The following is a 12,923-nucleotide window of genomic DNA, read 5'->3' as shown; positions in this document are numbered from 1 at the left end:
ACCGCCCTATCTCACTACTACTGTTTGCCTCCAAGATACAAGAGAAAGTTGTGTATGCGAGATTAAACAACTTCTTTGAGTCCAACTCTTTGACTGTAATATATTCAGTTTCTTCTGTGTTTATTTCCAGCTGATTGAACTAATTCTTATATATATATATATATATATATATTCTTGGGAAAAAAGCTTGCCATGTTAATATAGGTCTATATTAACCAGAAATACTCATACGAAATCTGACTTATGTTTTATTCTTAGAGTTACGGATACATAATAAAACAACAAAGGATGTTACATGATCATGGATGTTCAATAGCAGATGGTAATTGCTGGACTCCTGAAGGGAGAGTTAGTCTCTACATAGTTAGACTGATGGACAGAAGAACAACCTTGTGCAGCAAGCAACAAGCAACAGCAAGACCTTGTGGTCCATTGTCCCCTATTCTATATAGAAATGACCATAATGATGTCAGAGTATAACCCTAGCCATATAAGGACAAGACCCCCAATCCACATTCCAGAGTTCTCAGACAAAGAAAGCCTTGTGACTTATTGATATCATCTGTTACTTATGTCAATTCAGAAATTCATGCATAATCAATAGAAACATATAATATGCAATATTCTACATTGACCCACTTCAGTTTCGATGCAGAGCTCATCACTCTGTCGAAAAACGACCCTCACCAATGATTTAGTTGCTGAAAAATCCAGTAGTTACTACTTTCTCTTAAGTCTCCTTGACCTTTCTTTTGCACTTGTCACTGTTCATCATCAACAACATCTTCTCATCCTCCGCAATCTCGGTCTACGAGACTCTGCTCTCTCCTTGTTCTCCTCCTACCTCTCCCAGCGGTCTTTTAGTGTTTCTTTCTCTGGCTCTTCCTCTTTTCCTCAACCCCTCTCTGTTGGTGTTCCACATGGGTCCATCCTTGGTTCTCTACTGTTCTTGATCTATACTGCCTTTCCTAGTAAAATCATCAGCTTCCAATATCACTTCTATGTGGATGACATGCAAATCTATCTGTCCTCTCCTGATCTCTCTCAGACCCTCTTGATTCATGTCCCTGACTACCTTTCTGCTATTTCTAATTAGATGTCTGATCACTTCCTTAACCTGTCCAAAACAGAACCATCAAATGTTGCTGCTTCCATCTCTGTCTCTCTCCAAATCAACAGCACTACCATCAGCTCTACCTCAGAGGCTCACTGTTTAGGTGTTCTGTTTGACTCTAATCTCTACTTCATTCCTCATGTCCAGTTGATCTGACATTTCCATCTTAAAACTATAGGCTCATCTTAACGCCGGATGCGGCTGAGGTGATGATCAATGGCGCTATCCTCTCTTGCCTTGACTTCTGCAATCCGCTTCTCAGTGGTCTTATTTATTCCCAACTTGCCCTATTGCAGTCTATAATGAATACAGCAGCGAGACTTATCTTCCTCCCACTCCTCCCCCCTCTGTCAGTTCCTACACTGGCGTCTTGTAAGATTTACTGGTGCTTGCTAACAAATCTCTACATAACACTTCTCCTACCTACATATCCGCCCTAATACAAAAGTATGTCTCACCCAGGCCTCTCTGCTCTGCTGAAGATCTGTATTTATACTCTGTTCGTACTCCAACCTCTGACACATGCCGTCAAAACTTTTCTAGGTCTGCACAGTTCCTGTGAAACTCCCTTCCCTTCTCCATTAAAACCCAGTCTTCATTACTTAAAAAAAAATCATTAAAAACGCAGTTTTCACCATTTGGTAACCCACCTTGCTATCTCTACTGTAACTGTCATATATTAAAACAAAAACAAAAGAACTAAGCCTTTAAATACTGTGCCATTGAATACTATCCTAGCAACCTAGTTTTCCTGTACATGACATATATCCTACCCTTGCCTCTTGTGTCACTTTACCCCACTCCCTCTAGAACAGCGTTTCCCAAACCAGTCCTCAAGACCCACCAACAGTCCAGGTTTTGTTAGTATCTCCATTGGAATAAAACAGGGAAACACATAAATCCTGGACTGTTGGTTGGCCATGAGGACTGGTTTGGGAACCACTGCTCTAGAATGTAAGTCAATTTGAGCTCATTTGGGCAGAATTCTATCATTTTGCCTTGAGAACATGACTATTTACCGTGAAACAGCACCCGTGGACTACTGGCAACATAGCCACCAACCATGTTGTTGTGATTATGGTTAAGGTTAGAGTGCTCCTTTAAGGGAAAAAAATAAAAGTACACAATAGATTATATTCAATAAAGCAACTTGATGAAGAATGTCAACGTTTAGGCCGAAATAGCTGAAATGAAAAATAGCTTAGTTTAATATTTTCAATTTTGGCTATTATGACCTAAAGTTAGTAATTACCTTTGTAAATTCTCCATAATTTTAGTGCTTTTGGAGAAATAATTAAGTGAATGAAAAAGCGCACTCTGCAGCTCCATTTTCATGCTTTATTCTCATGCGTGATAAATAGTTCAATAATACATTCTACAACGTGCGGTAATTTGATTATATGCTCGAACATTTCCTTTCGGGTCACACACAGCAATAACCAGGTTAAACCTTTTTCACTGGTCATTACACTGCATTCATGACATTATTATGTCTTCTTATATCACCATAACTTCAATGAGGTTCATTACGTGTTGCTTCTAAATGTCCCATTTCCCAAATAGTTTTTGGTCGCCATGATGAAAAAGCTCAATTATTGACAACCTTTGCTTTTACCTGAATATTGTTCCCAAGTAGCACAACTCTGATTGTTAGTTTTTATTTGTTTGATAACCAAGAGTTCAGAATTCTGGCAGGATTCCCCCTTGGTAACTAATAACGTGTGTTCTCGTGGTAAAAAAACATTTTAATGGTTTTTATTAGCTGCTCTTAGACCCTCAACTTATCCTTTAAATTAATTCAAAATCCATCATCTGTAAGTTGTTATGGTGGAGCACTTAGTGAATTATTCTAATGTGAAACTAATTTCTATAAATACCTTCTTAAAGTGGCAATCTTATAAAGTGCAATCTCAACCTTCAGGTTTTTGTGCAAATATTTCTAGAAAGTACCAATCTTATAAGGTGCAATTCCAGTACTCAAATGTTTTTTATTTTGTTTTGTTTTGTTTGTGTTCTGAAAAAGCCTTATGGAGAAAGTGTGGTTTTTACTTTATATTTATACCCCTATGGTTTTATTTGTGTTTTATACTATTCTTAGTGAAAAAAAAAATTCTTACACCTTTATATTCAAATGACTCCTATAACTTACCTGTACTTGTTAGCTTCCTCATAACTCTTCTTTTCACTTACTTACTATACCATTGGAGAATTGTTTGTTCTCTCTAAATGCTGTGCTGACCATACGTCTTCTGGAAAGCACTGATCATTGTGGGCCCACTTCCAACCGTAGACAAGGATTGTACTTGCTAAAAGCATTACCATAGAGCTTTTTATGATAGCTCCCTAAAGTGTGAGTGGACATACTCTGTGTATTTTTGAAATCTATTTATTACCATTACATATTGCACTATTGTTCCTATTTTTTTCTTTGTTTGAGGTTCACCATTTTTTTGAATATTCTAAGTGATACATGTATGTATATTTGTAATATTGGCACTTCAAAATCATGATTTTGGCGTAGTTAATCTAATTTTATCTGATCTTAATGAAGAGGCTTAAAGGAACACTATAGGGCCAAGAATACAAACATGTATTCCTGAACCTATACTGTTTAACCCACCATTTGGGTGGCTTGCCCCCCCTTAGCTCCCTATAAAAGTTTGAAACTCACCTTATTTCCAGCGCCACAGGTCCGCCAGCGCTGGCTCTGCCCCCTTTGTGACATCATCAAAATGGCCAATTTTTTGCCAATCCAATGCTTTCCCATAGTGCACGGGGCGGGGGCAAATGCCGTTTTGGCATCTCTATGAGGAAAATTCAGCGTCTCCATGCAGAGCGTGGGAACGCTAAATGGCAGGGCTGCTTACTGTGCAGCACTGAGACAGGAAGCACCTCCAGTGGCCATCTAAGGAGTGGCCACTTGGAGGTGTCCCTAGGGGCAATGTTAACACTGCCTTTTCTCTGAAAAGACAGTGTTTACATGAAAAAAGCCTGAAGGGGAGCTATTATACTCACCAGAACAACTACATTAAGCTGTAGTTGTTCTGGTGACTATAGTGTCCCTTTAACATGGAATTGTGCATTATTGCCATGTTAAAGGGGTCACTTACTTGACCTACTTAAACTATAATTATCGCATTTTATACAATTTGATTATTAGCTGTAAGCTATCAAACATATGTGCCAAGTCTTACAGGAGGGCAATATATATTAATGAAGTGTTAGACACCTTTACTCATCCCTCCAACATTGTAAATGGGTGGAGAGGGACACTTTAATTTTAGGGGTGTGAGTGGGGGTGTTGCCAGGGGCATGGCTGTTCTAAACTATTTTGATGATTTACTAATAGCAGTTTATGCAAATAAAATGTAATTTATAACAAGAACAATTTATCTTATTTACACAGACTGCTTTTAAACACATTTCAACATATTACTGTGAGTATTATTGTTGCGGAGTAGCTCTGTTATTCACTCTGACACACCAAGAATATGGACCTCCTAGAAAGGAGGGATATTAGGACAAAAAAGAGGGATTTGGTCCAAAAATAGGGACTTCACCCTTAATAAGGACACTTGAGAGGTACGCCTTCACTGGAAAAAGACAAATCATTTCCATGCACTTAAAGAGACTAACAAAGATAATTGTATCCCTTAAAATACACTTTCATATTTTCAGTCTTTCTCTATTAGAACGCTGCCATTTATTTGACCCTTTTGCTCGATCGAAGATAACACTGCTTTGCTTGACCTCATGCTCATATTATAATGACATCAGTCTGTGTCACTAAGCAAAGCAGTGTTATCTTCTGTCAGCTAAGTCTGTGATCTTGACAAAGGATCAAGTTAATCTCAATAAAAAGATGAAAACCGGCTGGGGACCTGACTGTATTCCTTTAGTAAATACAGGGAGGATTCTGGAAAATTCACAGTTTAGTGGATAACCCCACTTCACCACAAGGAGTGATACAGAAATAAGGAAGAGAGTTTACCCCATGACACATGGTGAATGGGGTTAAGTTTTTCCGCGCAGTTGGAATGAGCAGTATATTGTCTGCACAGTGTTATTTGTCCATCTAGCATTGAAAGGGTTTATAGATTTCTGGTCTTTAAATAATTGAGAGGATAAAATGACCCTGATGCTTCCATGCTGGATATCAATGCCCTGTTGTTAACAGCTCTACTCTTTGCTGTAATGCTAGGCCAGAGTTATATCATGCATGGAGGGCCATTCTTCCTAAACAGTGCAAAGCAGTAAAACTCCCTTATTAAACTGCTGCCTAATGAACGCGGCCAGTGATGTGCCTGTCCTTTGACAAGCAGCGGGATAGAGTTGTATTGTGCTCATCGTGTTTGTCCATCTCTAAATAACAGAATTGGACAATCCCCTAGCGGAGTAGCTCGTTACCAGATGCCGATTAGCACTTCCCTTGCCCCCCTGGAGCAGATCCTTACGATGACGGATTGGATCTTTAATAGCTCAGCAGATTCCTGCCAGTTGGTTATTAAGGAGTATCTCGGCAGTGATTCATTTAGAGGGCATTTGCTTGTGAATATGATTCAAAAATTAGCAGGAGTTTAGCAAGAGGCCGGGACTAGCTGACCCCTTAATAACGTTATAATGATGCCATTTAACATCCACCGCTTATCCCACAGACTCGGCTCTGAGAGTGGAGAACAGGCTGTGTGCTGACAGGTTACACAGAGAGGGAGACCTAGAATGTGACCTCACATCCAGGGCTGATCACTCCGGACAGATGTCTGTGCACTGTATGGCACAAACCCCTTCTAACAGACCATGTTCAAGGATCGCTGGTGCTTAGGTTGCTGACCTCTAATATAAAGCATGTGGTCCAGCTCTCTTTGTCCTTGTCAAAGTCATTCTACTATATGTTATGATGGCTGCTTGGATGTGTAGTAGTTAATAAAACCCTCATTCAGTGCCAATAAAAGAGTCTATGAATGTCTCAAGTAAAATGACCTGTTATAGGTTGAGAATTGTACCTAACACATGCTTGCATTAGGCTGGTTGTTGTACTTTATGATTTATACACCTGCCCCTTTTTCTTTTCTGTATCCCTGGTTTTATTTGTCATATAAGACAAAAATCCCAATAAAAAGAATTCAAAAAAAATGTCTATGGACAAACTGATGATTTAAATAGATGTCTTGTATATATTGCACATAGTTACCTCACTCATCCCTGGTTCATTTCTTTCTTTTCACCAACATAGATTTGGGCCACAGACTTGGATGTGTGTTATAGTGACCAGCTGGCTATGACACAACTCCTGATGTACTTGACAAGTGGAACCCTGGACTGTACAAACAGCCGTCTAAATGTTCCCAACCATCCGAGCAAAATGGACTATTCTCAGCGCCAGACTCAGCTTATAGCGGTAACATCCAATCAATGGCTTCCAATTTCTCTGAATCAAACTGCAAATACATGTATTGTGTGTGTGTTTTAATTATTTAGTAATAATTGATGTATTTAGCAGTCTACAAATTACCTTGTAGTAGAAGGGTAATACAGTAACTACAGTAGTTATTGAGTTATTCTAGACTGCTCTTCGTAGAAATGTGTATGTGTAACTTAGGAGAAATGGCCGCTGCTCCTTAGAGCTTCAGGCAGAGTGGAAACGGGAGGCATAAAGATATCAAATTTTAAAAAGAAATAGATTTTTTAAAAAGCAGGTCTTCCCTCCTTCTGTACAGGGGGTTAAGCAGGGAATATCAAACACTGCCTGACCGATGGTATGTATATATGGCTAAAGTGCAATATTCTATTCTATCACTCAGACAGCCAGTTAAATATTTTTCTACTTCAATTAGCTCCACAGAGCTAACCAAAGTGACAGGCGTGCTGCTGGGCTACAGTTCATCTGCATTCCCATCTTTTCAATGAAGGTTCTACAGCTCATTGAGAAGAAAAATACATGCATGTTTTCTATGGGAAAGTGTATCTATTAAGTAGTTAAAACATGTGCTACAGCGAAGGTGCATTCAAGTAAATGCAGAACCATTTTAGCAGTGATGGTAATAAACCATGTTTTCATCTTCCTCTTTTTAAGGCAATGCTTTACTAGTGAATCACCTACTCAAATAATATATTGATCCCCCCGCGTAAACATCCAATGCACACACCTCAATCCATTATTGTGCTTTTCTCAACCTCACACATTAGCTGATTGTTCTATATTCTTGGTTCTACATGTGTGCTAATGTTTGGTTATCATCAGACCTGTACTGCTCCTGTTATAAAGATAAACTCTCTTCTGTCACAGTGTCATGCTTCCAGTCACTAAACTCCTTCCCTCCCTCCACTCTGTACAACAAACACTTCCCTACACCATCTTTACAAGTTCCCCCTCAATAAAATGTTCTTTAAAAGAATAAATTTGCTCAGTGCTGTTGCTCCTGTAATTATGTATAAAACCAATCACTCATTATCTGGGAGATAGATGAGGCTAAATAAGCACAGCATTAATAATTTACAGGGCTCTTCATTATGCCAGTGTATGGGCTGCAAAGACCCAGCAAGAGCAATTCTTTCAGTCTGATGCCAACCTTTAAACAATGGCGTTCCATCACCGCGGCCCCATCCTGCTTCACGCTTGTTAAACAGAGACATGGATTATTCTATCAAACACTCCTCTAGTTTCTGCTCCCCACTGCAAACCAACAGCTTCTGAAATGCGCATCTTATAATCCTCCCTCCACATGTTAATGACTCAAGCAATGGGAGATATTAATTCTGCAAATATTATAAACATGATTAGCTTGCAGTCAAAGATTTATTGCAACAGACTTTTCGGAGTACTAACTTTGTGTGAGCCGCTGTCAGAATATTTTGTGGCATCCTGTTAGTCTGAAGGGACTCATCTAGGACAGATGTGAAAGTAAAGTTTTGTGCAGAGCGTGTTAGATTGTGCAGTCACTGTCAGTGTTATATGGTGCAGTGTCTAGAGAACCCCCTTGCTCTGTGTGGATTTGAAGCCGGCAAAGGACAAGGTTAATCACTGATCCGTTTTAGGTTTAAGTTGCCAGCTTGGAACGATTGTCCCACTCACCCTTGATTTCAAGTTATTTTGAAATCAAATTTGCAATGTTCAGGGAGTTCCCTGAAATTCATGATTTTGTAAATAACCCTGAAAGATAATTAGTTGCAAAATTCAAAGGAGCAATCTAGCATACAAAATACAAACGTATTTCTAACTTTAGTGTTACAGTCATATAATACAATGAGGACTGTGGCCAACTCCGTGAAGTGCATGGACGCTGGCTCTGTCCGCAGCCAGTAAGTAATCAAAGTCCAACACAATTCTCCTTGTGATTCTTTATTGTGGTTTTATAAGAACAGGTCAAGTTTTGGCCATACCAGGCCTTTATAAAACCTAGTAAACATTAAAGGTTCACTGTAGGCACCTTGGCCACTTCATCTCATTGAAGCAGTTTGGGTCCACTGTCCCTGTCCGCTTAACCTTGCAATATAAAATATTACAGTTTTAGAGAAACTACAATGTTTACATTTTAGGGTTAAGACTGCCTATAGTGGCTGTCTACCAGACTAGAGGCGCTTACTGCTGTTTTATGGAGGTTGATTCCTTGAAACGATGCTGGACATCGTCACGCTGTGCATGAGGACATCCAGCATCTTCAAATCCCCCATAGGAAAGCATTGATTCAATGATTTACTATGGGGAAGGCCTAATGCAGCACTCGTCACACATTAGGTTTCCCCTCTTGGTGCTGACGTCGGAGGAGGTGGAGAGGGAGCCAAACGCTGGAATAAGATGAGTGAATTTAGGAGTTATTTAAGGAATACAGCTTTGAAGTTAAGTGCTTATATAGGATATAATTAAGGGGTGGAATGAGACACAACTGTCATTGCAGATTTTCCTCCCAATAGTTACGTGATTAATTTGATGACAAACTTGGCAGGTTGTTCTGATATTTTCATTAGCTTTTTGTATAACCTTAGAAGTACTTCTTAACTATTTAGGAGTAGCCACTCCCCCCATAACCAGAGCTATTTATCTGTTCTTCCAAATTGATATTTCTCAGATTTTCTAAATGTTTCAGTTCTGAAGAATTTTGGTCAAAGTTTGATTAAAAATTATAAACTTAGAAAGGACAATGCATCTTTCGAAATTCTGCCATATTTAAATTCGGCCTTAACAGATAACTGGATCTCCAAGTCATTAATGTATAATGTATAATATGAGTCAGTAGTGTATAATATGTTATCCACTGATCAGCCATAACATTAAAACCACCTGCCTAATATCGTATACAGGGATGTATTTACCACAAGGCAAACAAGGCCTAGGGCCAAAGTCACTGAGATGTTATTCACTTCACCTGTCAAATGTTTTCAATTTGCAGGTAAACAGTCTAGAGCATGGGTCGTCAACCTGGTCCCTACCGCCCACTAGTGGGCGTTTCAGGATTCCAGGTGGGCGGTAGGGATTTCCTCGTTTTGAGAGATTGGGTGGGCGGGTTCGAGCCAGCGGTACCCCTGCGACTGGGTACCCGTCATCACCATTTGCAGACCCAGCCTGCGGGGCCGCCATCCAAGGAATTCATCAGGGCCACCCGATGGTTATGGATTGTAAGAGGGGGCCCGGTCAGCGCTGGGCGCTTTAACAGCGCAACCAGGCCCCCCTGTGATTACATCACACAGAGCTGGGAGGAAGTGACTGCACGTCACTCCTCCCAGCTAACACACAGAACGCGCGGGAGGAAGCAGAGGGAGTCAGAGTGGGAACTCTGACTCCCATCCACCTGAGCCACCACTGGACCCCAGGGAATGTCACCCTTCTGCACCTAAAAGATGTAGGAAACAGGAGGGTGACTAAAATATTGTGTGTGTGTTTGTGTGTATGTGTCTTTGTATGTATGTCTTGTGTGTATGTGTCTTTGTATGTATGTATGTGTCTTTGTATGTAGGTATGTGTGTCTGTGTGTATGTATGTGTGTCTTGTCTTTGTATGTATGTGTTGTGTGTATGTGTGTTTGTATGTATGTCTTATGTGTGTGTGTGTGTGTCTGTATGTATGTATGTGTGCCTGTCTGTTATAGTGGGCTATAGTAAGTGGGCTACCTAGTTTAGCCTTCCTACTGGGCATTGCTATAAGGAAGGTTAAAAAATAGAAAAAAAGAAGAAAAAAAAGGTGGGGAGGGGAATTGCGGAGGGAGAGGAGGGGAGCTGATGCACAGATGAGAAATCATATTATGAGCAAACAGAGAAGTCATCTGAATATCACCGAAAGAGGAGACCTTCATTTGTTACGAACCAGATATCAAATATTTAGTCTTGCAGCATCAACCTCAAGGATCTCATTAATCACTAGTAAAGGTAATTTCAATTTACTTTATTGTTTACTCATTAAACTTTATAAAGTTAAAAACATTATAAACGGAGGCGGGGCCTGAGCTTCATGGCGGCTGGACGTGCCTCGTGAGAGCTCCGAGCTCAATCTTCTTTTCTAGCCGAAATAAATGCACTCCAGCCAGCCAGGAACTGCAAAAACACCTGAAGCCTGATCGTACTTTCCTCAGGAGCCAGCCGAGGTGCCCCGGGTCTGCAGCCCACGGGTGCACAGAGCGTCCGTCGAGGGTGTCGGGAGTGAGGCCTAGCAGTATCGCCAGACGGGTGAGGCGGCCGATCCCCCGCTCTGTGCGACCTAGTGCCCTCCTAAGCCTGTATAGAGCCCTGTTCCACCCCCCCCCCCCCCTCCACCCTAGCCTGTACCTGGAACCAAGCAACTAAGCAACAAGTTCTCGCCTACACTTTCACTTTGCGTGAAGAATCGGGCTCGACGCAAGACGGGCCTCGCACACAGGCCACACCACAAATGGCGCCTACACAGGCAGACCCCAGCGAAGACACGACTGAGCGCTCCCTCCGACGCATAGATGAGGCCTTCCAGCGCTTCTGGGAGAGACTGGAGCAGCGCATGGCACTGCAGTTGCCAGGGTATGTGCGGGAGATGAGGGAGGCCAAGGAGAAGGGGCCAAGTGGGCCCCGCTCGGGCAGATACTGACCTGGAGCACATGCCACCCAGGCTCCCTGCCTACCTGGGCCGAAGGCTAAATGGGGTATACCCCCACAGCATCGCCCACATCGCCGGAGGACCACGCGCCGCTGGCGGCGTTTAACCATTGGAGCCCTCCGCAGCGCCCATAAAGGGGAAGACCCGGCTGCACTGCATACCCGAGTCTGTGGCACACAGATGCGGACCTCCCAAAAGGCCTGGGGCTGGAGCGGGGTCCGCCACGGCTCACGCAGCACCGCCACCATCAGCAGAGCCGCAGGGGCCTCTGGGCTCCTCTCCGACCGGAGCATACAGCTACAACTTTCCTCAAGCCTGAGCGGCCTACAGGATGACCAAGCGACTGCTTCACAGCTGCCAACCACGGGAATCGGATGATGCTGAAACTACTCCTGTGCCCTGGGGTCAGCTCAGGAGGCGACAGCGGGCACACACCCGCACCCCATAGAACATCTGATTAAGAACTTGCCTCCAGTTCCTGTTGAAATATAACCCCCGGTTTCTGAGCAGCAGAGTGGAGTGACAGGTTTACGCTGAATCCGGGACTGATCAATCTGCCAGCCGTAAATGTAAAAATGCAGCTAAAACCTCTATAATCTATAATCTTCTTGGCAACCGACCTATCTTGCTGTGTTTGCTGAAGGGTGGAGCAGGACTTAACAAGACTATGCAGCGTAATGAGGGTTCTGCCGGTGGGCACCGATGTGGTAGACCAATGTCCTCGTTATATGTATGCTTAGATAACCAGCTAGATCCATTAACCACTGCTCCCATGTATGCTTTCTAGTTTTACTTTTGTTTTGCGCCCTAATCCTACCACAGCGCACACAGTATTTCATGGCTCAGCCTGTGGTCAACTCAGCATGTCTCTGCCGTGTGAGAGTATCATATGTGTTAGACAGAGGCTTATGTACCTTATTTACGCTCTAATACTACAGATCCTAACCACATCAGCCTGTTTAAATACCTAGCATAGTGTGCCCTCAGTACCCATAGTGCTACCAGACCAGCTTAAGTCATAATGCGACAATTGTACCTAACAGCTATGAATGTGTTAAAAATGTACTTAATCTACTAGATATAACAACCAGCGCTGTGCGAGTGCTAATGTTTCTGCAGCGACCTATAACACTAAGCTGGAACCAGTTAATCTGCCCCTACCGGGTTATCCTGAAGAAGGCTGCTGTGTTAATCTCTTAGGTTTACTCTTACTGTTATTCTGATTGTTAATCCGTGTTACCTTATAGACGAACTACCTAGCGATGCGATAGAGCCGATATTTTTGCAGCGATCCCTACAACTAAGCGAGAACCTACTTACCAACTCAGTCTATACTTAGCAGGATAACTATACAAAGTCATTTCATCCATCATAAAAATGTGCCTGTCTAGCGAATGTCACAAACTCTGTTATGCACTGTACTTTAACTTATAGAATCATAACATTAACCGCTCATCGACATATAAAAATATAAAATGAGGCATTAAGGCTCTGGAAATGTATGTGAATAATGACTGCACTGCTTTGACCCTACTTTGTAAAACACTCATGCATTTCCCACTCTTTTATTCTGTACCCTTTAAATATGCCTTAATAAAAGAAAGATTGACAAAAACATTATAAACATGCATAAAGTAGAAATAAAAAGATAAATGTACGTACATTTTTTTTTAAAAAAACACCCTCCTCTCTAAAAATATTCCGCACTTGCACGAAAACTGGTGGGCGGTAAGGAAATTTTTCCATCAAGAA

At 41.8% G+C, this 12,923-nt stretch overlaps 1 protein-coding gene and 1 long non-coding RNA gene across 2 annotated transcripts in view; one reads left to right on the top strand and one right to left on the bottom strand.

Annotated features, from left to right (window-relative positions):
• Positions 1–8,565, bottom strand: part of LOC134603105 (uncharacterized) — a 741,779-nt gene extending 733,214 nt beyond the window's left edge. Inside the window, exon 1 of the long non-coding RNA XR_010090452.1 lies at positions 8,511–8,565. This is a non-coding gene — a long non-coding RNA (uncharacterized LOC134603105). The remainder of the gene's footprint in view (positions 1–8,510) is intronic.
• Positions 1–12,923, top strand: part of IQCH (IQ motif containing H) — a 107,790-nt gene that overhangs the window by 85,980 nt on the left and 8,887 nt on the right. The window contains exon 17 of the mRNA XM_063448753.1: positions 6,348–6,512. Within this exon, the coding sequence (XP_063304823.1) occupies positions 6,348–6,512 (165 nt within the window). The remainder of the gene's footprint in view (positions 1–6,347; positions 6,513–12,923) is intronic.

This window comes from Pelobates fuscus, chromosome 3, assembly GCF_036172605.1.
Source record: "Pelobates fuscus isolate aPelFus1 chromosome 3, aPelFus1.pri, whole genome shotgun sequence".
In the NCBI taxonomy this organism is placed as follows: domain Eukaryota; kingdom Metazoa; phylum Chordata; class Amphibia; order Anura; family Pelobatidae; genus Pelobates; species Pelobates fuscus.
The sequence above is the reverse complement of the archived record's forward strand: the minus strand, read 5'-3'. Positions and strand labels throughout refer to the sequence as shown.